General features: G+C 40.7%; 1 protein-coding gene across 10 annotated transcripts in view; it reads left to right on the top strand.

Moving 5' to 3' along the window:
- RASA3 (RAS p21 protein activator 3) overlaps positions 1-27464 on the top strand; it is a 179712-nt gene that overhangs the window by 129698 nt on the left and 22550 nt on the right. For 9 of the 10 annotated variants that reach the window (XR_008820035.1, XM_056327481.1, XM_056327482.1 and 6 more), the window contains 5 exons: positions 15308-15388; positions 18142-18214; positions 22538-22617; positions 26639-26743; positions 27248-27404. Coding sequence is in view for 9 of the 10 variants with exons in the window: in XM_056327481.1 (XP_056183456.1) it covers positions 15308-15388; positions 18142-18214; positions 22538-22617; positions 26639-26743; positions 27248-27404 (496 nt within the window). In the remaining variant the exon portion in view is untranslated. Of the gene's footprint in view, positions 1-15303; positions 15389-18141; positions 18215-22537; positions 22618-26638; positions 26744-27247; positions 27405-27464 lie in introns of those variants that run through there. The other variant, XM_056327488.1, reaches the window with a different exon arrangement.

Raw genomic sequence — 27464 nt, 5'->3', positions numbered from 1 at the left:
AAATGGAGGCAAGTTATTCAAGCATAGATCCTTTTGATAAATGACTTTTAACTTCTAAATGTGCTTGAGGTTACCATGTTAGGGTGGTTTGGGGGCATTAGAGAGCATTCCTGTAGTATCCCTATTTGTAAGAGATGCATGGATTTTGAGAACTCTGAATTGTTAGCACCTTGGATATGCTGACAGTACCCCAAATGTCTGCAGGTTTTACTTCACTGATGTCCTTCAATGGTGATCAGCTGGAGCAGTTCCATTATGTTTGAGGTAGGGCCCTAGGAAAAATTAGTTAGCTGTCTTGCAACATGACCTGTATCAAAAGGCTCTTTGAAGTACATGGTATTTAGCATAATACAAAGATAAATATATATACTGTTTCATTCTGAATGACTGCTGGAATTCCTGCAGCTTCTGTGGCAGGCACTATCCAAAACCAATGTAGGTGAAGCTTCTAAAGGAGCAATGTGATGGGACACAGCTTAATAAATGACACTTTTCTCTGCAAGATTTTTATCTATTGCTCCAAGAGCAACAATTGCCAAGGTGATACCTAGGTAGTAGAACAGGGGACATGAGGGAATGATAGGAATAGGGGAAGCTGGTGGGTAAAGAGGAAGGCGTGAGGCCCCAGGTGTTAAGTGGGGGCTTTTTTACAAGTATGAGAGTGAAGATGTGGTACGCAAGGCATAGGAAACACCCTTCACTAACTCCATTGTTCACAGAACTATTTGTTGAGAGGAAGTTAATGCAAGAAGTCTGATGGTGCAATGTGGCAATAATGAGAAAGTATCTCTTTCCCTGCTCCATCCAGATGAGCTAGAAATCATGTTCATGTTTCTGGGTATATTATCGTACTGTGAGTGCAACTGGTTATGTACTATGACTGAGTTCTTCCCAGAGTCCGCAGTGCTAAAATCACTTGATGTCTACTGTACACCATACCCTACCTTCTTGGTGTAAAACCTTTGACTTCGATGCCATTTTCTGGCAGTAAGAGTTGATTGTGAAATATTTCATCTGTGTTATGTATTGTAACATACAAAGCACTTGTGGGAAAGATTTAAAGTCTTTTAATATACATTTTTAATTTAATAACACTTTGAGATCAGTCATTTTCACTGTCCCACTGTTTTCCTTTCTGCTGTACAAGGTAGTTTGCTAGTTCCTCCATTAATCATTTTGTTCTGTCAAATACAAAGAGAAGAGGGAAATATTTTGAAAGAAAATGCAAGATATCATTCTAACAAGCACAGAAATTGGCAAGGAGGCTGTGCTTTTGGAAGCAGTAGTGTCTGCAATTAATTTTAATTCATTTTACAGTTGACTTGCTTCCAAGCTGATGGTTTTGTAATAATTTCATACAGGCTTCAAACAGAAGCAAGAATTCAGCTAGATTGTGTACAGCTGCAGATGTACTGTGGCTGCACATGGTGTTACCCTTTTAGTTGTTTGGCAGTCATTGCCGAATTGTCCCGTTTCCCGCCCCGCCACCTTAAATGTCATGTTGGTAAGAGGTGGCACAGTGCAACAGCTGACTTGCTGTTCATGTACTGCAGAGTCAAAGGCTACAGAGAATTGCTGAACTGCCCTTTCCTTCATGGGGGCATCCAGTGGTGCTTTCTTCTCTACACAGCCATTGGATTTAACAAAATTTGTGGAACTGGATTATCTTTCGAGATCTCTACCACTTTTTAAAATTTTGTGGAAATCACCAACTGATTCAAAAAAATGTTCAGTGGGAGATAGATGGCCAGATGTAGACAGAAAGCATTTTCTATAAGCCTGTATCTTTAGGACACCAGGCTAAAAAGGATGCTGTTAAACTCAAAAGGGGTCATAGAAGAGCTACAGGAAGAATTGAAGAGCTAGTAAGTGTGTCTGACAGTAAGCAAGTGTTTCATTTGTGCAAGAAAAACTTAAAAGTGATGAAACCACACTATGCACGGTATTCAAAGAGTCCTTCTGATTGTATGGTTACTTATTCTTACTACAGTGATACTCAATGGTTAGAAGGTAAAGACTAATCTAGTGGGAAACAAGTAGTAACACGGGGGTTTTTTGTTTGGTTGGTTTTTTAATTGGAGTCACGATCATTAATCAGTGAACAGCTTTCTGTAGAACACTGTAAAGATGTTTTGATCATTGTGAATCCTTTGAGTTAAGCCTTGATTTCTTTCAAGAAGGTGCTCTGGCGGTGCAGTAGACATCATGAACTCGTTGCACAACTTGACTAGGTGAGAGCTTTCATTACTGTCTTGAAAGAGGCCAGACTGTCATCCCAATGATCCCTTTTGGTCCCAAAATAAAAGGAGAAACTTAATGCAAGTATAAACTGTTTGTGCAATAACTGGAATTACAAAGCTGGTGTGGGCTACTAATTACGTCTGGTTATACCAGAATGCCTACCTGACCATGCCCTGATTTGCATCTTGTTTTTCTCTAAGAAGATCTAAAGTGACAAGACACTAAAAACTTTTTTTAAAGAGTGCTTACTTTGCATTGTTTTTCATCACCAGGTATCTTAGTGCTTAACCACCACTTTCTAAAGCAGAGCCACCTTTAGATGGGTTTGATAGGTTTTAGCTGAACCTAGGACATGACTGACCTTTCAGGGTGGAAAGTAAGATGGGACAGTGTGCCAGCAGAAACTGTTCACAATATGTGTAATGCTTTGCTCCTGGTAGGGTACTAGGTTTACCATTCTGATGTGTTGTTATTGTGCAGGAAATCTCACCCGGTGCTTTATCCCATGCAGCTGGTTAAGGTATTTTGTCTTCCATTAAAAGTCTGTGCCTTCCTGTCCAGGCACCTTCTGGGTATTGCTCTGTGATGACTCAGTAGTAGACCATCACTCAGAAAAGCCTAAATCATGTAATGTTTTGTTGTGGGTTTTTTTTCTGAAACACTGCCTATAAGACATTATGTCGGTATGTTTTTAGAGGAGAAAGCATCAAGCAGGTTCATTCCAGCTGGCTATTTTCCTAAGGTCTTAAAAATTGTGGAGAGTCTTAGGAATCTGGTGCTTCACAGTTGTGCTGTGGCAGAGGATGATGCTTTGTTAAGAAGGTTTCACAGCTAATGGAAGGTTTTGTCTGCAGGACCCACTTTTTTTGGTGTTCCCACAGTATGGCCCCAAAACATCCTTCCTGCAATTTCTGTGTTACATTCTCAGTGCGATCCTCTCTAGGCATGGAACACTGTAGCATGTCTCCAAGAGAGATGGTCTCTTTCTCTGCTGGAACTTCTAAGGGAAAGACTACAGCAGGAGCCAAGGGCACCAATAGTCATAAGAGTATGCCCAGTACTGATAAGAAGAAAGGAGAGCAATTGATGGATGAAAGTGTTACACTAGCTCTGAAAAGCTGAACAGGTATCGACTTACATGTGAGATGTTTCAGTCCGCACTTCAGTAATTTTAGCATAATCAAGTGTCACAATGAGGTAAGTGGCCTTGTAGGGCCAGAGGAATGATTCAAAGTGGGCAAGTCACCATCCTGTGGCAGCTGTTTTTTGAATTAATGGTTTATGAATCCTGTTTGGTATCTCCTCTTGCCAAGTCAGAGACATTGGGGAGGATTTTTCAGTTAATTTCATGGAAAAGTGTATTACAAAATATGCTTTTTGATGCCTATGTTTGTGCTTCTTGAAATGAGTAGCTTGCTCTGTCTCAGTCTAAAAAATTTGGGAAGATGAAACTTAACAAGCCTGATCTGTATGTTGCTGTTTGGTTAACTAAAGAAGACTCCACAGTTCTGCTTCCTGCCTTTCACAAGGTTGGTGTATCTGAATGCTGATTTGGATTGAACATTTGTGTACTTAGTTTTTTAATAAAAAATAGTTTATGAGGCTATGCCTTGATTTTGCTGTTAAATGCCATACTATGTATGACATAGTATCATACTATGGGATTTTTTGTAATTCTTTTTTAACTTCCCCTGCTTGGCTACTGCATTATCTGTAACCACAGTGAAATATGTTAACATCTTTTTAGTTATGTAAATCTAGACAGCATCAAGTTAGGAACATTACTTCTTGAATTCTAGTTGGAGGGCATTTTTATGTTAACTGTGACACAATTTTTGCAACCGTAGCCCAGTTCTCTTATCAAAATGAAATCAGTGCATCAGTGTTACTTTGGGACTCAGTTGTCAACTTAACTGCCATCAGGTTTCAGTAGGGGTGATGAATCAGCTTAATTTGTTTTCCTTAATGAAAGTACCACATGTGTAGGAAAGATCACTGCCCTTTAATAATGTTTTGTTAATCAAGATCCCAGATCATCTGATTATTCACATAAACCAAAAGTTGTTCCGAGTTGTTTCAAGTTGTGTTTTTAAAGCATTAAAAGTTCCACCTACCTCAGGTGTGCCAAGGCATGCCCAATGCACAAGGTTGTAGCCTCCATGTAGTGGTTGAAGGCACTTTTGGTCGTTTTATATATATATATATAATTACTTCTTTTTAAAATATGACCTATTTTTTGGTGGTTTATTTTTGTTTGGTGGTTTTTTTTCATTTAGAAAGGTAAATTTGCTACTATAATGTATCTAATTGAATATATGATGTGAGAATCTATGTGAAAGAGTCTTCAAGGATTTATTTAGTAGAGAAATCATTATACTTAGACTGGGTAGGGGTGAGAAGAAGCTGGCTGAGTTTTCATTCTGTGGTGCCAAAGCTCTTACTAAACCATGTCATTCCCTTGCCTTCCCTTCCTGTGTGCGCCCCCATCACCCAGAAGTTGTTGAGATTTGATCCAGACTCTCTGCTGATGCATTCCCTTGGCCCAAGAGTTCTGGTTTATTGTGCCCTGTGGTTCAAGTATGTTGTAGCATGAGGTTTAGATGCTTTCCTCCAATCTGCTGTACTTCATGTTCTCCCAGTTGTTACAGATGTCTGTCTGTTCAGGTCGCTTACCAGCATGTCCGATTTTTTATTTAAAATATTGCAATCTATGGCCAGCCTGGGATAGTTGTTTGCCTTGGCTATACTCAGCACTTGGGAGGAAACTCTTACTCACCAGGTACGTAGGAAACCCCTAGGTAAGACATGCTGCTTCTGTTTTGCTGTTTTATTTCTTATAGTTGAATACCCACACCCCACTCCCCTCCAGGGTGCCTTATTTCCTCCTCTCTGTAATAAGTTCTTTAAAACTTCTGCTTTTAGTCTCTTCCTCTCTTACCTTGTACTTACTTCATAATCAGTTCCCTGCCAGTAGGCTCAAAAGCTTTTCCTTTGGGTGATTTTGTGGTAACTTTTGCCATGCCAAGTATCGCGCTCAGTCTTTGGGATGAATTTCAGACATTCCAAAACTAGCTTCCTCATGCTGTCATCCTTCTTGTCATATGGCTATCAATCTACTGACAGTTGTAGATGCTTGTGGCCCTCTCTGGCTGGCAGAGGGGAGAAGTCAGGACGTGCTCATGCAGCCTATTTTGTTTGCTTATGTGCTCATGCATGTATACAGTGATGTGCAGGCACTGCCTGAAGAGGAGGGATTGTATTGTGTGCAGGCAGCTCTGTCCTGGGAGCGGGTTAAACTTGGACAGGCCTCAAGTCAGAGATTGTTGCATTTTGTTTTCCATAAGCCCTGTATATCCCATAAAGCACACTGTGCGTCTTCTGGAGACTGACCTGTGTTTCCAAGCAAAATAAAAGAACATGGGTGATATTTGTGTCACAGGCTGGCGTCCTGCCGTAACAGCCTTTCTGTGTCTGACTCCCATGCTGCTGCCTTTTGGTCTTTGGTCTTCTTTTCTTTCCTTATCTGCCTGTGCAGACGGTATCTCACTGCTTCCATTTAATATTGCTGTAGGCCACAGTCAGCTCAGCTAAAGCTGCTGTCTAGGCTCTAATTGTTTGCTGCATATTGTAATTGTTGTCATTTTGTGCTTCACTCCTCTTGCATGCCTCACCACACTGCTTTAACAGGAATGCTTCTGCAGCTGCCTTGGTATGTTGTTGACCCATTCCTTGGCTTCCTGCCATACAACATCAAATTCAAGTTTCTTCACTTTCCCTACAAAAGCCAGTATAGTACTCCCACTAAGCAAACATACCCTTTCCTGACTGTACCTCTTCTTTTGTGTTGCTACTCCCTTGCAATTTTTACATGCTTCTTGCTTTTCTGCAATTTGTATTTGTGTCTTCTGCCTTCTCTGAAAATCAGTGCGCTAGAAATAACTCCATCCCCTTACTTACCCTTTCTCTTTACTCTCCCGTCATTCAGTTATCGCTCCCTGTTAATAACTGGGGTTGCAAGCTTGAGACCAAGGCAGGAAGAAATGATGATGTCAGTGCCAGTAATAGTCATTAAATCAGTGCAGTTCAAAATTTAGCAAGCTTGTGTCATTATTCAAGGCCTCAGGGCACTGTCACAGAAGATATTTTAACTATTTTTTATATTAACCTAACTAAAAACTTTCTGAAGTGGCTTTTAGGAAGCTTGCAACTCTTCTGTAATTGACTCTAAACTGGCTTAACTGCTAATGGATTAATTCCTTGTCCTTTGAGAACAGGATGGCTGACACCCACTTTTTAGTCTGTTCTCTTTATTTAGTACGTAATACAGATGGTACACTGTAAATGTGTGTTTTAAAAAGTCTTTCTAGAGCTGATATTGAGAAGCAAATTGGATGTTTTGAACTGTAGCATGGAGGACAGCTTTTGTATTAATAGCAGAAAAAAGTCCATGTGATACTTAAGTAAGAAATGTTTAGATGTATACTGACATGAGAAAATTTTGCAGTTTATTTGAAGCGATAGTGGTTTCAGGGATGTGTATGTATTGACAGTGTTTCTTCCTTACATTTAATGAAACACTTTTTGCATTGTCTGTAGTTTTACTGTTATACCTCTAATATTATTTGATTTAGATTGGAGAAGCAGGGGCTGTGGTCATTAGCGTTTGTTTGTTTTCTACAACTAATTAGTGGTTGGCTTTGTATGAATAGTTGTTCCTGTTTTGCTATAAAATACCTTCAGTAAATATCTGGGAAAGAAATTGTTGCTCAAACTCAAACATGAACATTCAATTCCTCTTCCTCTGCTCTGTCTGAAGGAAATCACCATTAACAGCCTTGTGTTAAGAATTGTGTGTGTGACAGCAACGTTGCACATACAGAGCTTTCCAGTTAAGACCAAAAGCTAATCTGGGTGCTGCGTGAGGCTGCAAGAACTGATGTAGGTCAGCTCAGGAAGGAACCTATGTTCAGGGTAGTGTGAGTTTAAGAACATATTTAAATATTTTGCTGGGGTGCAAGTATTCTGAACTTAACTGGGAGTGAGCAAGAAAAGGCAGTACTTATGTGAGGTTGCAGCTGTAATCTCAAGAGTTTCAAGGTTTCTGTTGCGCTTTTGGTGTGGAGGCTTTGGAGGGTACTTTAAAGAGAAAAATCAGAATAGTTGCCTGCACAGCCTGTTTGTCTGATCTGCATAAGCTCTATCCAGATTTCAGAAGCCAGAATGGGGGTGGTTTTGAGCATGTAATGTACCTTGTATATAAATGTTTCAGCACCAAATACTGTACAGCCTTTATTTTAAGGGGATACACATTGCATGAAATGCTGGTCCCAGGTGAAGTTGTGACATTTGTTTGAATGAGGCAGGATTTCGGTCAGTGCCATGGATCTTTGTGGTAAAGGGAAATGTCATGTGAAGGGGGGGAGAAGTAACTCCAGTTAAGTATTAAGCCTTTCAGAGGTTAAGGGGGTGGCAAGGGTTTTCTTTTTGTAAGCCAGAACATGCCTGCTCACAAAAAAACCACCACCAACACCAAAAAACCACCCAAAAACCCCAAACCCAAAAGGAGTAGCATATCGTGCAAAGAGGTTAGGGTACTGCTGGAGTTCCTAAAGGAGAGTGGTTTTCCTGGAGGGGCAGTAGAAGAGATGGAAGGATAGATTGGAGAGCAGCAGTGTGGCTGAGGATTGGATAAGGCCTAGTGTCAGGTTTCCTGGAGAGATGAAAAAAGGTAGTGGGGAAATGCTTGAAAAATCATGATGATAAATGAAGCATTGATTTTATTTTGTTCAGTACGGCTATATCTACTTGCACATTGTTCCATCCTTTCCTTTCCCTGATTCATTATACCAGGTGTGGTCAGCGATCACCAGACACTACACTGCTGTAATATTTTATGTCCGAGTGGGACATAAGATGAAGGTGAACCAGGGCACGTCACTGTGGACAATTCCCAGTGTGTTAGAACTGCTCTCAGAGGAAACTGGTCTGCTCCCAGTACAAAAAGCATGCAGGTGAGAAGAATAGTAGGAAATTTTGTTTTGGTACAAGTAGATCACTTCCAAAAGTCAAGGAATAGGTACTTTTGAAATCTGCTTTTACTAGAGTTCACTTACTGGGACTGGGCATGATCCTTTGGCTTCACTTGTTCATTCTGAGGACAAGGGCTTGACTCAATATATGCTTGCAGTATTACTAGCTTCCTTATTCCCTGGGGACTGGGGCAAGACAGAGTCAGAGTATGGGTTGGTAAAGAAATTCTGAGGAGATTAGGACATAATTATTTTAGTATTTTTGACAGTGGAGGCAGAGTGTAATTTAAAACCAGGACTGAGTAAACTGTGAACATTTTTGCCTTATTCCAGGAGAAATAGGCCACTTGGTCAGCTTCTTGGCGAAAAGTGGGTTGTGGGTTTATGTTACATTCTGAATGAAGATCTAGTAGATTACATTGTGGAAGTGAAGAGGAAGTACAAGGTTTGTCTGAAGGTGCACTAATAGCAGTTCAGATGTAACATTTGATCAGACCAAAACCCAGGATGCTGTCTCTGAGTGTGTCCAGTAGGAGATGAAGAATTATGAGATCAGTCATACGGTTGTAACACTCTCCTGGCCTCCAGAAATTTATGAATCGGAGAATTGCTGAGCTTGACTTAGTGCCTATGTGCTTAGTAGCGGTGGATGCAGATACATCCAGGCAAAGCCCCTCTAAAACATATGAATATGACTGGTTTAGCAAGGTCTTGGTCACATACAGACCAGGGGAGTAAGCTTGGGAACAGTTCCTGCCTGCAGTGGAAGACAGAAGTCAGTTCACTAGAGAGCAGCTACCATGTGCTAGCACAGATGTGAGGGTTGACCAAGGTGTACCCATGGAAGTCCATCATGCAGCATTACCTCAAAGTTTCTCTTAAACCACTGGGAATGAGTAATGAGCTTGGATTGTGATGCAAGGCTGCACTGAAAGAAAAGGACATTCAAGAAGTGAAGGTGGCAAGGAAAGGAGAAATGGCACTTCTTTACTGTCAGGTTAGACCAAAAGACTGGACTTCTCTATTATGTTAAAGATTAATAGCCTATTTTATGTGCCCTGAGAAGCCCATTGACAAAGGGAGACTATTCAGAGGTGCTCTGTTAACCCTGGAAGAGCAGGTTACAAGGTGACCCTATAGTCAATCAAAAAAAACCCCACAAAACAACCACAAACCTACAGAAAAACCAAAAAACAGTGATCCAGAGAGACTTTAGAAAGTAAATCACATACGCAACACTAGGGAATGTACCTTACCAAACAAGTACTTAGCATAAGCCAAAAATGCGTTGTTTTGATGACAGTTCTGACAAATGAGCCACAAAGTTTGCTTTCAAGTTGATACTTCTCTGTCTGTTCCGGCTTACCACACAAAGTACTGAGTGTTCAAGTAATAATTAGATCACTAAAGCAAGCAAGGAGGAGGAAGTCTCTTGCCTTTGAAATGACGCAGAGAAGAACCCGAGCATGGCCAAAAACTATGCATATGAGGTGGGACAAAGCCTCAAGATAAATGAAAGAGATGGAACAAGTGGAGGCTGGGAATAGAAGATTAATAAGATACATCAGTAAACTTGCGAAGCATTAAGCTTGATCCCAGGAACCCAGTATGTATGTGAAAACAATTAAAATACATGGGTTATGTACAGTGGAAGAAAGCAAGATTGTGTAGAAAAAAAAGATGTATTTAGTTTCTATTGAGGAGTCACAGTGAGAAAAGTCTGATTTGAGAAAAGAGGATGGGAACATTGTGCTGTTCCCCACCCTAGATTGAAACTGGGAGAAGATCTGAGCCTGACTAGGTACACTGGAAGTGATTTAGTCTGGAAGAGCTGTAAATATGGATGCATGTTTAAAGAACAGCTGTGTCCCTCTGGTTTCTTTTCTCTGTGCCTGTTTTCACACTGGTTGTCCATTCTGGTGCACAAGGATGCCAATGACATGTGCATCCTGAACTAATCAGAACGCCTATAATTTGTAAATAATTTTGCAATTCCAAGGAAGGGGAGCGGAACGCCCACAGGCTTGGATCCATCCTGGTGTTGCTTGCCTGCGTTAAGCCTGATTTTGAGTACAATTGTGTAGGGGCTGTCTCAGAGACTACAGCCTACAGCTCTCGGTAGGCAACCCAGAGACAGAGGGAATGCCTGCGCTGTCAGATGTAAGCTGCTTAGTCTTTGCTGAAAAATATTTTCATTTTTTCAAAACCTTCTCCCTCTGCCTCCCTCTCAACTTCTGTAGTCATGTAATTTAAAGGCAAGAAGGTATGCTCACGGTGTGTTTGGGTTTGAGGTTTTCTTTTACCCTCTGGGAATTTTCCATAGCTAATTTACTCTTGTGAAGGTTTGGTCATGAACCGCATTGAAAACTGAAATGTCTTGTTCCTTGAAACCTGTTAATTTTATAAACCACAAGCAAAATATAGCGAGGCAGCTGCATTGAGAGTTTTCTCATATGACCCTGCGCTAACCTTAGCCCAACCCAGCCAGGCTGGCTGGGAGAGATGGCTCGCCCTGCCCCAGATGGGCTCGAGACAGCTAATGATCAGCAACTACCAGTTGAGCAGAAAAGATTCTGGCAGCCACCAGACATTTTTCCTCTGGGGCCTGATGGGTTGACTTGTAATTCTTGAATGATCTTAATTGCCTGGGCTTCTTTTTTTTTCCTCTCTCTACCCCCCCCCCCCCCCCAATTACACGTATGTTAAATTAATTCCGCGGATGATTATAGCAAAGGCATTTCGTTTTTACTGGCTTTATTCACCACTTCCCAGCATGCTTCCTGCCCCCCCCCCCCCCCCCCCAAGATTATACCTTTATTATACATTTCTTTTCCTATATTTTTTCATCTAATCCAGATATGAACTGTCAGTCTTAATAATGTGATACCGATGTGGCAGAACTGAGGCTCCATTTTATCACATCTCTGAGTAGCTGTCATTTTGTTCTAGCTCTTTTCCTGCTTGCCAATTAAAGCCAGTATTTTGGTACCAGGTTGAGAGAGGAGTGTTAATTTACCTAGCAACTTTCCCATGACTAAAGAAAATGGCCATAATGAAAGCAGCTCTAGGATTACCGTTCCTGCAGCTAATGAAGGTATACTAACACGAGCTGACCAGACCTGTGCCTTGCTAAATTCTATTGTCTCTCGCCACAATGCTTAGTTAGATACAAAAACCAGAATAAGCCTCTCTCCAGACAGTCTTCCTTCCTCAAAATCCTAAGTCTTCAGTCTTCTGCCTGCTTTCTCTGAATCCTTAAACAATAACTGCTTTTTAAATTACCTGATAGGCCTGGGATACAGTTTTATGTTGGTGTCTGTTTCCTGTTTTCCCACATTTTGTTTCTTTCAAGGTTGTTTTTGCTTTTCTTATTCTAACTTCATGCAAAGAAATGTCTTACTCTTAAGTCACTGTGACTGCTTGAGAACATCAGTGTATTTTGTTTTTTTCTTGTGTTTTGTTGTTTGTCTTTGTTGTTTTCCCCAGAGAATATAAAAAGTACCCTACTGTGCTAAATGCCGATCTAGTGTAGCCTGGTATGGTTTCTGATATTTGCTGGTGAGGGATACTTCAAATACGGTATGATTGTGCCAGTGTTACACCCTTCTAAATCAGCAGTTTGGGCTTTCCTGAGCAGGAGGAGACTTCTGGGCTGTTAAGCTTTAATAGCTGCCTACAAATCTATAATGAGTTTCTGTAGTCCTGCTTTGAATCCATGTATTCTTTTGACCTCCGCAACATCGCATGGCACTGTTTTGCAATTCCGTTATGCATTGTGTGGAATAAGTACTTCCTTTTGTTTATTTTAAACCTTCTGTCTGGTAATTTCATTATGTGGTCCTTAATTCTTAGTTTGTGAGGAAATGTTCTTCACACCATTCATGATTTTGTAAGCTGTTTATGAATGGATAACTTCTGTTTTCCAAGCCAGGGAGAGCCGCAAGCAACTAGAGTCATCCTGTTCTCCACATGTCCTGTGCAAGATGCAGGTGCCCACTGATTTACATTGTTGTGTTCTCTGTGACCAGCTACTGATACCGTTTGTCGTTTTAACTTTGCTGACAGTTTATTTGATAACGACAGAGGGCTATCCACAAAGAATGTGAAAAAGCCTTCTATGTGGCAATATTAGAATAGATCCTATTGTTGCATGTTATAGTTAGGGTATGCATTTTTCATTGTGTGGATAACTTCACACTCTCCATCATTCAGATTCATCTGTGACTTCATTGTGTAGTGATTTATAAACTCTGCATGCCCTCAAGTGTAGGTCATGCTGCCTGGGATCAGTTTCTATTGTCTGCATATTCTTGAAAGAACTGCTTTCATTAAACCAGGAATCATACTCCCTCTGAACATGCTTTCTCTGTGTTTAAGTTTCACGTAGTTCTTCCTGTATGGATGAGAGCTGGCTTGGAAGCCATTTGTCAACAGCAGAAAATTGGCTGACTGCTATAAAGCCATTGAGTTATTTCATTTTAAGGAACTTCCAGGCTGCCTTAAGGAGGCAGTGGAAGGGGTGGGAGATCTGACACTGACACTTTGTGTACAATTGTTCTGCTCAGACAGGAATGTGTCCAGGCTGTATCTGCTATCCTAGAAGATACTAGAAGAATTACCAGCAGTCATGTTGTAGTTCAGTGGCAAAATATTTCTGCTGTGAATGTGGTCATATTAGTGGAAAGACCAATAGAAGGAAAGTGGTCTGTCTTTTACTTATAAGAAAATCAAGCTGGACCTGCCTCTTCATAAAATCTTTCTGCTGGTACTTACAGTTTTTTCCTCCTGTACTTCTAGATGCTCTGCCAGAAGGCTACAATGTAAAGTTCCCCTTTTAAGTGTTCCGTTCTCCTCTGCCTTGTAAAAATTTTAAAAAATAGCATTTTTCTTGCAATTTTGAATACCTGTATTAATACACATGCAAAAAAACATATTCTACACCTTCTTTGTAAGGTAGGTTGGGTGAATTTGGAATAGGAATTAGCTGCTTGAAAATAGGCATCTAGTCTATTTATGAGGCCTCCAAGAAGGCCTTCAGCTGTCAAATACACATGTCCTGTGGGTACCTTCTGCGTTTCTGAGGCAGCAGCAAGGGACTGGGGAAGAAACTGTTAAATCATCTCAAATGGCACTAGATGCATGTGTTCGGACAACTAAATTGCGTATGTAGTGTGTTGCTTGATGTTGAGGGTTTCTGAAGCTTGCAACTTGCATTTCCAGCTGGTGCTGGGATAGCATTTATGGCTTGAATTTTGCTGTTTGCATGGTAGCAGCCTGCAATACCAGATACCTGCTAAACTAGGCATCTGGGAGGCTTCTAAATTCTAAAATCTGTGTGGAAAGTAAACTTGTAGTGGAAGAATAGAAGTCCAGAAATAGAAGCATCACAGTGCCAATGCAATCCACACTTTTCCTAGCTTTTTCTATGCTTTCGATCTCTGATTTCACTTGAGTATCCAGAATACAGAACATAAATCTCTTCTGCACTAGTGTTAGTGAATGTGCAATGAGTTGTCATCTGGGTTAATAAACTGATTGCTTTTCCATGCATATAGGGACTATGCAAATGAGAAGCTTGTGAGTGAGTGCATTATTGGGGACTGTCTGTACTAAGCCAATTACTTAGCCTTTATTCTGTGGGATCATAGGTATGAGAATCCAGCTGTGGATATATCACTTCAGCTGCCTGTGTGTGATATTCTATCTTTGTGCACTACTAGGATTGTGTGAACCTCTCTAGATTGTACCTCCCCTGGTACAAAACCAATTCTGGTACTGGTACAGAATATTCATTTTTTTCCTCCCTTTATGCAAAGTAATAAGTCTGTAGTTAAACTGTATTTGAACTTCACATCGTATGTTACCAAATAACTTGCTTTGTGGATAAAATGGTGGAGCACTGTCTGTTAACTGATTTCTTTCTCTATCGAATTTTTTAATTTTTTTTTTTGTATCAAAGTTGCTGTCACTGTAAGCAGTAAAATGGATATTACTGTTCTTGCTGATTTCATAGCACCCAGAAGCTTGCAAGATACTTCATACTGCAAGTATAGTGCTACTCACCTGCCCAAAGAGCCTCAGAGCTTGTTTCACTGAAATTTTCCAGTTACGATTGTATAAATACATCAGCCCAACAGGCTTACATGATGGAAGCAGAACTTGTCTCAGGAGGGAAGAGTCCTGGCAACTGCCTTGTCTGTGTTTGTTTCCAATCGGTGCTGAATTCCTCAGCAGGTTTTAACTTACGAAACATAAACACTTTTTCACTGTTTGTTGGGGTTGTGTTGAGTTTTTTCTTTTTCTCCAAAGGGATGTTGAAACAAAGGGCGAATTGGCAGATTTTGCACCATGGCTTGCAGCAAACCCCAATGTGTTCTATTTTGTGCCTTCAGTGTGTCTTTGACCTCAGTGCAGATCTGCTGAGTGTATTTCTTCCATTTTGCTATTCAGAAGTTTTATGGAGAAAGGTGGCTGTGTCATACTGTCTCCTGGTCTGTAGTTAACTCACTTTTACAAATAAGCCCATGCCAAATTTTGTCAGAAGCGCTGAGGCCTTCATGAATGTGATTCTGAGAAATACTTGACTACTGCTGGGATCTGTCTGTGTGGATTTTTTTTAATCATTTGTTATAGAAATAAATCCTGGTTGGATTTTTTTGTTGTTGTTGAGGTTTTTTTAAAAAAAAATTATTATTTTAATTTTTTTAAATTTTAAAGTGCTGACAGCTCCTATCTTGAAAGCAGACTCTTATTTCATGAACCTTAAGTTGTTGTACTTGTGTAATAAGAATCCTTTGAGTTAAGGGTTCTCTGTAACTTTTTTGACTCAGTATTTTGACCCTGTTAAAGTTAGTATTTAAGACCAAAATGTGTTTTCAAGTTTAGGTATAAATTAAAGGCTTGTGTTTAGTGGCATTTCAATTCCCAAGCGTAAAGTATTATGGAAAGGGAACAGGATGAAAATACACCACTTTTATTTTCACTCTGGTTTTTTCCCATTTAATTGATTTGTTTGTCTGCATTCTCTTCTATTCTAGAGTTTTAGAGTGCCAAGGGCTGCCCATTGTGAACGGGCAATGTGATCCCTACGCCACCGTTACCTTAGCAGGACCCTCCAGGCAAGTACTGCACATACAAGACCTTCCATTTTATAAGGATGGTTTGTGTTTCCTTTGCTTATAAGACATCTGCATTCTCAGATGGACGAATGGGAGTATTCAGACACCACTAGAACATGCTAAGTGTTGGTGTGTGTATGTATGAACTACTGAATTATACAAGAATAAGTAATTAGAGGCTTGTTTCAGTTTTGATTTATGTAGAGGTCTGAATAATCACTGAATATTTTTAATATGCTGGAGTATGTAGTTTGTGGTTAGGCTTAATTTGTGCATCTTCTCACCTCACAGTTTGAGGCCAGGTTTTGAGCAAATTTATTGCCTGATTTTGGGCAGTGGCAAAAGAGAAAGCTGAATACATCAACATCTTGCAGAGTACGCACGTTTGTATGTGAATATTTAGTCTTTTCACTCTCAAGGTGTGGCAATTTAATGTGTACATTGAAAGCCCTAGGTGGCTTAGTCCTATAATTTCATATATGTGGACATTACACCATGGATAAAATTTGGAATGAGGTTTTAGTAATGAGATTCTGCATAATACTCTTCAGTTTAAATTTGGGATTAAATGCTCCGGTTCTCTTAGAAAAATTTCCTGTGCTGTTGGAGGTCACTGTTTTGTTTCTACTTATCTAGATTCATCTTTTATGTCTGTGCCATGTTAGAAACAAAACAGCTCCGCTGTGACCTCAAAGAATCAGATTTAGTAGCATGACTTATTCATAATGTTTTACAACAATTTATTGGAAATATTGTAAGGATGTATTCTTGACAAATACTTATCTTGCATGCAGAGGAGTCTTTGAGACTGGTTGTTACTGTTCATCTTTGTCTAGACATGTTCTGCCTTATCGCCGTTAGTGAGCTGTGTATTTGAGTTGTACACTTCGATGTTTTAAGCCTCGTTTCAGATAGTACTGAGTGGCTATTACTGAAACTGTAAGATTTTTTTTTTACTAACCCTTGTATTCTTGAATGTCCAAACTTACCTTTGTCTGCTTCCCTCCACCCCCCGGTCTGGATAGTATACGACAACTGATAATGTATTTTGCTTCAGAATAAGGAGCACAGTCTCATCCTACTCCTGTCTGTTTTTTGATGGGGGGAGAAGGCTTGCCTTCTATCTCCAGCAAGCAGCATGCAGCTTATTCCCATCCACTGCTCTGTAATTGCCCAATAATTGTGCTTGCCTTAATCGCCTCCCGTTCTACATCCTGCTTCCCAGTCCCCTCCCAGATGGGCTTATCAGTAAAGAGGTTGATTGGCAAGTGTGACTGATGAGACAGGATAGGCAATCTGCCCTATGTTCTGGAGGCGATTAGTCTCTCTTATCTCTCAGCTCCTCCTAGGAATAGTGGGATGTTCTTAATGTGTACATCATTCTCCTCACTGAATTTTTCAATGCCTCTCTTTTTAGAGTAGGAAAGCTGCTTTATTCTGCTGCATTTATGCAATGCCAAGCATAAACATTTTAACAAATGTGCTGCTGTTTATTGTGTGATTTGTACTTACACAGCCAGCAGACCTCCCAACCAAAATGTTTCTATGCCTGTGTTACAGATGGGAAAACATTGTATACTTGGTGGACTGGCCGGTTCAGGTCACAGAGGAAGCCCGTAGCAGCACTGGGAATTAGACCCAGCTTTACTTGACCTCTGTAAAAGAATACATAGAGTTGTCGGGTTAATATAAGCGGTTACAAGCTATCTAAGCAGCTTTGCTGCATGAGAAATGAGGGATAGATTCTGGGATGAAAGGATTAGTAGGTCAGTTTTCCACATGGCTGATGCACCTCTCCATCTGTGTCTGTTTTATCTATGCCTGCAGAGCTGTAGGGGAAGATTGGTGACACAGGACAACACTGAGCTTTTCACTTGTAGGTAACAAGAACAAATCAAGCATAGGCTCGTAACATTTGAAAATCATCAAACAGCTTGTTGGCTGGCCTCTGAGAAGTGCCTTGGTTGGCTCTAGCCCAATACCAAGCAGTTAGATGTCTGCATTCTAAAAGGTAGGCACAGGCAGATGGCACTGGCCGTAGAGGATGAATGGGCAGCGCTGAACTTTGTCAGGCCTATTTGCCCAGTGGGTGGTTTGAAGGAGGGCTGCCATGTCTTGTGTCCTACAGAGCAGTACAGATGAAGAGACTTGTGCTTAGTACTGCTCATTGTAATTCACCAACGTAACACTAACTAGGTGCTGTTGGGGCTGCATGGAAAAGGGTGGTAATAGAGCAATAAAAATATTCTTACTGAGGAAATCATTCTGGTCTTTTTGATCATTTAACACCACTGAAAAGCATTCATTGATTCCTCAGGCCAGGATTATAAAATATAAAACACAGAAATAGCTATGTTAGTCTTCCTGTCTCCTCCTGTGCATTTAGGGTATGAGAGATTTTTGAGTCACATCAAGACTGAGACCATCCTCCAAATGCTGCCGCTTGGAGCCCTGTTCTTGCCAGTTGCTTTGTACAGATAGAAGGTTCTGCTGGATCAAGCAGGAGACAGAATCAGGGTTCAAGGACTTGTGTTTAAGAGAGGATAACAAACTGTGATTACTGCCACTTCAGAGACATAGGCACGCAGAGGATCCTTGTCTTAAATGTGTGCGAGTGTGTATGCCTTGCTGTGCTGGAGCCACACAGATAAATCAAGTGAATGACTATTTGTTCTTCAGTGGCTCTGTTCTAGGATCACACTTCTGCTAACGTTGTTTCTTACCTTTTCTTTTTTTTTCTTTCCTTAATTCAGATCAGAAGCCAAAAAGACTAAAGTTAAAAAGAAGACCAACAATCCACATTTTGATGAAGTGTTTTATTTTGAGGTTGGTATTTCAAAGGAACGGGTGATAAGCTGAAATACTATACTGTAGATTGTTGGCACAGCATCCTGCTCCATGTTGTGCCAGTTGTCGTCTTTGAAGACTGTTTCAAGCATGGTACAGGGGGAAGAAGTACCCAGGATCAGACTAGCTATCTGCTGAAGGAGCACTATATTGCTTCAGCTCAGGTGCTCTGTAGGAGAAGCTTCAAGGTGGGCTCTTTTGGGCAACAGGCTTTATGCTTCATCTCAACTCACCCCAGAAGAGGTTTGAAAAAGGACAGTTAAAAATGGGATTTAAAAAAAAACCAAAAACCAACCCAAAATTGTTCTTTTTTTTTAGCCTGTGTTTTCATAGCTGCTCCACCCTGTCTTCCCAGTCAATGGGAGGAAGGTTATCTCCTAGGAATACTGAAAACTGTAGAGGAAAAATACACTTAAAACTGGATATTCTGGCTGTCTGCCAGTCTGCTGCAACACCAGTGCCTTTCCTCCAAGTGGGTGAAAGCTCTACAGCTTTATTTAATACAGAGCATTTTCAACAAGTCCAGTTAAGACAAAGTATAACTTTTATGAAGGTGCTTATTTTGGTTCCTTCTGGCAAGACTAGCTGTAATTGTGGTGTGTCCATACACATATGTGCATGTGTTCACAATTTGGATACCTCTTGAAACTTTTCATTCTGCCTTCTGAAGTATGTGTATCTTTCTCTTTTCTTTTTCTCTTAGTCCCAGTCTATGCTTAACTGTTCTATTTCAAGAGACACCTCAAGAACGTATCTGGCATAACAAGAGTTGATGAAAAGCCAGAGTAGTACAGTGCAGTTGGCATATCATCAAAAAGCCCTTTCTACTCGTACAGCTTGCATCATTCGGGTCACATTTGCATTAGAAATTGTTGCTGGCATAGGGGTGGCACCTGGGGTGTGGTTTCTTGAATCAGTTCAGGGGCACAGGCAGCCACATCTGGAAGGAGAGCTGGCTAGAGAGGAGCCATACAAGTGCTGTTGCACGGTGCGGATCTGAAGTGCACATACCGTTCTTGGCAGTGCCAGTGCAGGGCTTATTGCTGTCTTCCACCTTCTTCTACAAATGACCGTCTCTTTGCCTAGAAGCTGATAGTTGTACCAACTAATCTAAAGTCTCTCATATCAACAGAAATGTGCTCTTGTTTATGTCATATATTTGGATTTTGAGGAACAGATGTTGCAAGTTCTTTACTGGCAGGAGCACTTTCTCACTGCCCAAAGGGGTGGAAACCCTGAGGTTTGGCCAGGATAGCTAAGGTAATCTTTCCTCTGCTAACCCAGCATGTCTCTTCCTAGGATATAACTTCCTTGCAGTGTTAACTTTATGTAGTAGTGAGCCTTTGAGCCTCCTTGCCTGACTCCATGAGACTCTGTGGAGGTGCTGCATGGCCATCGTTGGTGAGGGAGAGATCCCATGGTACTGAATGGTGAAACTGCATCAAGGTGTCAGTGTGTTTACTCAGGGCTGCCCAGGATTTCAGTCCATTACCTGACCCAGAGCTGCAGCCTTTGGCAGTGACACAAGAGTGATGCTGTATGTAAATAAACTAAAATGGGCTTCCTTATTTTTAACATAGTCAGTTCTGGAGGTATCTGTCAGTGAGAGCTTTTTAATGAGAATGTAATCCAGGAATTCAGACTGTAAACCGTAAAACTTCACCTGTCTGATTTCTTAGCCTTCTGTGTACTGCAGAAATAGCAAACATTTGTTATTTAAACACTGAACTTGCCAGGTGGTGCCATGCTGGGAGTTGAAGGAGAGAAATAGAAAGCATCTTCCAGCTGGAATCGTGGAGGGGGCTGGAGGCTTGCTTAGCTTGCCTTTATGATGAGAGGTGGGTTGCATGCAAGTATCTCAGCGGAAGCAAAACCTGCACTCAAGCCCATGCCCCAGTTGTTATGCTAACTCAGAGCACAATGTTTTCTGTGTGGTTAAGAGTAGAGCTTGGGAAATATCTGAATCAGCCAGAACTCTGAAACATAAACATACCCTTGGTGCAGACAGAGCCATCACAGATTTATGTCATTCTGAGAGTAGTTAGTACATATCAGGCCAAATGCCTCCAAGGAGCAAGGTTCAGTAGAACTTTTATGACTGGGAGATACATTCACTAATGAGACATGGGCAGACCTGTGGCTGGTGCATGCTGACAGACTGCTCTTACTCCTGTGGAGCTGCAGATTCATGCTGTTGACAGCAATGTCACTTACTGCTTCCAAACAGCTTCATCAGCTTTCCTGCACTCTGCTAGCACAGCGATTGGCCATGCCTCCAAGGAAGAAGCTGATCTGTAAAAGGCAATGAATGGGTGCTTTCCTTTCTACAACAAAAAAATCACAGATTTAATTTTCGAAATGGAGAATAGTTTATCATTGGTTTGGGAGATCTAAGGGCTTATTTAAGGGATGCTATAAGGGAAACTTGTACCTGAATGGTTAGGAGCCATTTTCACCACCATTCCAGCTGCAGTGTGGTGTGGGGGCTTGGAGTTCTGTATGCAGCTACAGGGAAACGGCCACCTTATGGGAGCTGAAGATGGTAATGCTGGGGACCTGTTTGCAAACTGGCATGTGCTGAAAAATAATGAGCAGCTGATAAACGGCTTGCCAGCTTTGCCTAAAGAAAGGGACAGCACAGCAGAGTTGTGCCCACTTTTTTGTAAAATGGTATGTGGCAGCTGTTCAGCACTGTGGACTGGGAGCTCCCTCATCTACAGTTCCATCCTTGGAATGGATGGACTTCATAAGCCATCTTTTTAGGAATACCACTCTTGAGCTGTATTAATCTGCACACTAAGCAGTCATACAGGTGAACAGAGAGACCTCGTGCATGCAAACTCCAGCAAAACTTCTCAGGAAAGTGTTACTTAAAAGGTATGTGTCATAAGTTACACCTATGCTATAATTTCAATAACTTGTGTTACATATAATAAAATACTTAAAAGTTTGCTTCCTTATTAAAAATTACACCATTAGCTTCACAACGGTAGTAGAAAATGTTTTCAGTTATGTAGCTTAATTTCTTGAAGCCACACTGAAGACTGTTGCAAGGGTAGAGTGAGAAAATTTGTGTTGAGCTACAGAAGTTGTGGGCTGTATTTAAACCTGCCATGCTCTTAGGCTTACAGGTGCATTTGATTCAGTTAGTCTGGAGGGTTTTGTCTCCAGTGCTGCTAGTACCTGTTAGTTTTATGTGTTGCCTTGAAAATGGTGCCTGCCTTAGACATACACAAACACAGAAGGCTCTTTGTCCCATATTAGAAGATTCTTTTCTGATTCCTCTCCACTTGTGCAGCTGTTATCTTCGCCTCCCTTGTTTGTACCATCTGCATCTGACGTACAATATACAACCGAGAAGTCAAGTTTACAATAAAAGCCAGTTTCTGTGAGTGGGAAGTATTAAGCCACAAGCATATATAAACCTACAGTAAAGTTCAGCTTCTGTGTGCAACCAAGAGCTGAACCCACACATCATACATACTTGCATTTGATCAGTTCCTGATGTGGTTTCAGCTGGGTGGGGTAACCTTTTTCTCAAGTTTCTGATACACTGTACAAAAATAAAACCATCAAAGTATTTTTAAAATCATGCTAGAAAATAAATTTTAAGAAATGTTTGTACAAAACCTTTTTTTGCTGTAATGCTTTACACTTACAGCTATCTTCCCATTATTTTCTGTCCATGCCTTGCTATTTATCAGTCTTGTAAATATGACTGGTGAACTGTGCCCCTGGTTCTGTGTTTTGATATGTGTAACATAGGATAGCATCTCTTGGACAATTGATCTGCTTAGTATTTTTTGTATGGGCATGGGCAGGATATCAAGACAGGCAGAACATGCCAATTTTAATTGGATCCACTGTAAAATGTTCTTAAGGGTGGTTTTGGTTCCCCACCCCCTGCTTCAGGGTGCCTCAGGGCATCTGTTGTACAGCTGTATTTAAAACCCAATTATTAATTGCCCTTTTATTTCCCTAGATGGATTATAAAAGTGATACTCCTTTCCATGATTTTTTTCTTGTTAATGTAAACTGAAAGTACTGTAGTAATATTAAAGATGTCCTTTCTCTGAAAGAAAATATGGAGTATGTAGTTACTCTTGTGTATGATTGTGTAACCACCACTTTTGTATAGTCAGGAATCTGTTTAATCAACATGTTTATTCACATGCATGAATGTTTTCAGAATCAGGGCTGAAGTCACTGCTAATAGTAAAAGGCTGTGATCTTCCACAGCTTTGTACATTGGAATGCTTTTGTATCAGATCAAGTTGTTAAAAGTTTCCTCCTTTTTATTAGGTTACAAGACCCAGTAGCTACAACAAGAAATCTCATTTTGATATTGAAGATGTTGATGAAGTTGACAAAATGGAGATTAGGTAATACAAAACACTTTGTACTAGCAAGCTGTCTTCCAAAGTTGTGTAACTTTGTAGTAGACTCAGTGTTCAAAGTGGCAAGCATGGTTTTACTGTTCATAAATCAGAATGAGTCTTTGTCATTATATTGGTGTGTTCATTTACCTCCACTGTTCTGTAGATCGTGTCTGACTACATATGATGGTTCTGCTGTGGGAGAGGTCCTTATTATTTTCCTTCGTATCCTATATACACTGTGTGTATACTAATGTGCGTTTGTCATTAAGTGCAGCCTTTTATGTCTGGGCTCCCCTTTCCTCCCCACCTCAGTTTCCCAAGTTTGCCCAGAAACTCTGTGATGCTCTCAGTTAGTGTGTTTTATTTTATCACTTAATTTTAGCAACCCATATAAGGTCCTTCTTCCCTGAAAGGAAACTCTTGAACTCAGAGTTTTTCTGCAGCAGAGTAGTTTCTCTTCTCTTTTGCCTGCCAGACTTTAACCTCTTCTTGCAAGACTGGGTATGATAAATATGAAATCCATTGCACAGGAAAGAAGCAACTCTGATTTCAAAAACAAACCAACCTCACCCCCTGCCACCCACAGAGTACTTTCGGAAACCTGCTGAGGTCTGTCAACAGTGTCTGTAGGGACAGATGAATAGAAGGAGTGGATAGGAAACAGAAGGAGGTGCAAAACCTAAAGGTATCACATGCGTCATACCATCACATACATTGAAACTTAGAGACTGAAGTAAGCCATCTGGTGATCTGGATGCACTATAGCTGAAAACTGCTGTATCTGCATCAGGTGGTGAGAAATTTCCCTTTCCTTTATGCTAGGATTTGGAGGAAGAAAAGTTGAGGGAGAATGGTGGCAACCCCTTCCTCCCCAGATTCTTCCTGCCATTAGAGAGGCAGTGAGAACTCACCTCCCGAAACATTCCCTGGTCTGTAAGGAAAGGAGGAGAGACCAGGAAGTGGGAACAATATTCCCAGCAAGCAAGGTGCATCTGTGTTTATGAATGAATGGATGAGGGCTGTTCTAATTTGATGGTCAACTGCTGGTTCACATAGCCTGTTAGTGTAGTATCACAGCACTACAAGACTGTTAATGAATTTGTGTTTGCCGTGGCGCTGTGAGACAGGAAAGGAAAACTATTCATATGTGAGAGAGATGTGAGCTGTACTCTGTTTCCCTGAGAACATCTGCATCAGGCAGAGCAAAGGTAGCTGGTTTAAGGGCAACCCATGGCTAATTTGTAGGAGGGAAAACAAAGACCCAGGTTCAATGCTAGTCTGCTGTGGTGGTGTCAGTGTTGCAGCACAGCAGATGACCTAGTCCCAGGGCCAGACTAGATTTCTGCAAAACTTTGCATGGTGTAGGCAGGTATGAAGTAACATGTCCCATATCCCATGGAATGTATGTGATGGAATGGGCAACTGAACAGTGTCTGTGGAGTCCCAGTCTAGTCTTTGTACGCGTAATGCCCAGCCGTGAACTGATTTTAAATGAAAGCTAGGATACTGTGATTGTTTTGTGAACAATCTGAAAGGGGACCATAGATGTTGGTGGGCAGTGGTTACACATTGCTTAATATTTTAGTTGATGCTTATTTTGTACTGCTGGACTAAATGAAATTATACGGTTATTTTACTTCCCAAGTATAGTTTCTGAACAAATTCTGGACGGCAATGATAATGTATGTGGAACTGAGCTTCAGCAAAGTCTTTCATTCCTTAAAACCAACACATCGCAGTGTGGTAAAGTTGAATAATTTGTGAGGAGGCTTACAAAATAGTTGGGAAAAGATTAAGCACTCTAAATAATAGACAAAAGCAGATCAAGTGTTAGTCTTGGTTGGGCAAACTCTGCGCAGAGGTTTTGTCCCCTATAGGACAGAGTGTTTTTGTTTCCATCTCAGGTTCCCCTTCCACCCCCGCTCACTTCCTCCAGTCAGTTTAGTCAGTTAGATTGCCCCCGTGCCCTCTGGACGGATCATACAATTTATGGGTTTTGGGGTTTGTTTTCTTTTTCTCTCCTGAGAAAAATACCATTCCACAGGGTAAAGAGGAGACTTAGTCTCTCATGGTTTCTCTCTAAAGCTATGAAAGTTTCTCTTTCTGAGTGGGTGTAGGAAGTTGCAGGCAGGGCATATCAACACTTAGGGACCAGATGTTCTGGTGCATTCATTGTTTCTCCTCCCCCTCTCTGCTGTTTCTTTCTTTCTGTGACTACAGTCTGACTGGTTTCAGAATAACACTTGCCATAACTTTGCCTTTTAAAAAGCTCAGGAAATGGTAATCTTCTAGTCCCTGAGGTTTGTGTATTATGATTTTTAAAATTCTGCTTATGATTTGTACTCCAAGCGCACAAAACAATAATTTCAGAATTTGCATGCATGCTTTGTTTACTGTGTAGTGTGAGATCTACCTTGGGTAGTTAGTTCCTCTCCTACAGGTCCTTTGCACTGTTTTTTCCTGTAACTTAAGTTGCTGTTGGGGAACACCCTTTGGCTGCATATGTTTGGAGGAGTTATTGATAGTGGGCATCTTGAAAGAATTTGGATAAAATAGAAAAAAAATTGCTTGTAAATATTTGGTAAATGGTAAGTTTGACTATGTATAAATAAATTTCTCAAAGGATTCTTCTCCTCCTGAAGCTGCTGTTAGCTATCTGAATTAGTTGGCAAGATAGTAGCCAACCAGATATTGGTAAGGGAGAGAGGAGGCTGGCTTTTCAGAGTCTTTTGGGGAATTCTTGCCCTGCAGAAATACTGTCAAAATATCAGTTTGAAGAACTTTACCCAGCAGGCATGCAGTGTGATCTGATGGTATATCTAGTGTATGAAACTTGATGCATAAGACACTGTTGCAAGGCTCAGAGGACTTAACAGTGACATCCTCTGCACTTGCATAAGGTAGGATAAACCTTTAACAGGACTATCAACATCCATTCCTTGACAAGCCTAGTGTGACTTGCTTGAGACTAGGAAGGCTGTGTACGTATGTCCATGGTAGGATGGCTTTGCGCCTTCTCCAAATTCAAGTTGCTCTTCTAAAAATCTTCATTATTTGAAAACCTATTATTTGAAAACCTGTGTCCTATATATCTTCCCCCCCCCCCCCCCCCAAAGGTTTAAGGTGCGTTCTGACTATCACTTAGCTGCAAAATTCTCAGCTGAGCTTGTTTTAAAATAAAAATGCCTCTCGGGGGAAACCTCAAAATATATACAGAAACAACTACCTTGGAGTTTGAAACCCTTGCTTCAAGATGGGTGTTGTAGCGTTTATCTACAAATGCCAGGTTAGACACCGGTACTTCTGCTTTGAATCTCAGTGCAGTTGGTTTACATCCTAATGTTAAAGAGCATGTGAAAAGGAAGAAAGTATCATCTAGAAATACATACCAGAACTTCCCAAACATGAAGGACTGAGTGCCAGAAATTGTGTAGGCATCAGTCAATACACAGATTACATGGAGTGGTAGAGCTGTCCTAAGGTTTTGAGTACCTGTACAGGAGTAGTTTAGGTGCAAGAAATTTGTAGGCCTGACACAGTGAATCTTCCCAGGAGCTGCAGCACTGGGAGGGACTGAGCAGGCGTTCAGCCTAACTCTGTAAAGCTGCTGCTTAGCTGCTAGTAATCCCAAATTAGACTGGGACTGACAGTATGGGGTCCTTCAGTATCTCTGCATTTTTTCCCCTGGTATGCATTTTACCTGTACTTTTCCATTTTCTGGGATAGCCAAGCAGTCGTGAATCTTTACCAATATGGACCATGGAAACAGTACGGATTAGGGAAAGGTAGTTTAGGTGATTTTATTTTCCCCACTGATGTTTCATGGAGGCAAGTTGCAAGGATCCAGAAATCTAAGGTAAGGTTGTCTCTTTACTGTTTGGAAACCACTGTTGTACAGTTTCAAGACTTTTTAACTCCCAGCCTTGAGGGGAAAAAACAAACAAATTGAAAACAAGGTTGGGATTATTTGGTTTTAATTTTTTATTTATTATTAACCTTTTTAAATTATTTGTTTTTATTACAGAGTTGATCTTTGGAATGCTAGTAACTTGAAGTTTGGAGACGAGTTTCTAGGAGAACTGAGACTCCCTTTGAAATTTCTCCGACAGTCTAGTTCTTACGAAGCATGGTATTTGACATTTTTCTTTTGGAGAATAAGTAGAAACATATGTCTGCTTGAAGACTTAAGAGTAATTACTGCTATGTGATAAAGTTTAAATGGATTTAATTTGTATCTGTTTTTGTAAGCAAGCCAAAGTAATCTTAGCAAATGTAAGAACAAGAAGTTTTGATAATGTGATTAGAGATTTCAGTCTGCCTCTGTATTGCATGTGGGAGTTTTAATACGTTGGCTTTATGATATTTACTGCAGTTCATCAGCAGTGCTGTAGTTTTAGTGTGTGGGTTTTTAATCATAGCTACATAAATCTTTATGATCAGAACTTCCCATGTTGCAGATGGTGCAAAATAGACTGGCAAACTTAATTAAAAGCCTGATTCAGAACTCTCAATAATTCAATACATGTATATATAAAGTATTGCATGTATCTGTACATTTATTATATGTTTATGTGTAGCTTGAGATAATGTTGTGTTTCATCACAAACTTTCTGTCTTATTTTTTGCATATCAGGTATTTCCTGCAGCCCAGAGATAATGGTAACAAGTCATTGAAACCTGATGACCTTGGTTCCTTAAGATTAAACGTGGTTTACACAGAGGACCATGTTTTTTCCTCAGACTATTACAGTCCACTTAGAGACATCCTGCTAAAATCTGCAGATGTGGAGGTAATTTGCTTGCCCTAATTGTTGTTTACCTGCAGATCATCCTCACAGGGGTCTCTAAAT

Source organism: Falco biarmicus, chromosome 2, assembly GCF_023638135.1.
Source record: "Falco biarmicus isolate bFalBia1 chromosome 2, bFalBia1.pri, whole genome shotgun sequence".
Taxonomy (NCBI): domain Eukaryota; kingdom Metazoa; phylum Chordata; class Aves; order Falconiformes; family Falconidae; genus Falco; species Falco biarmicus.
This window is presented reverse-complemented; position numbering and strand designations above follow the sequence as displayed.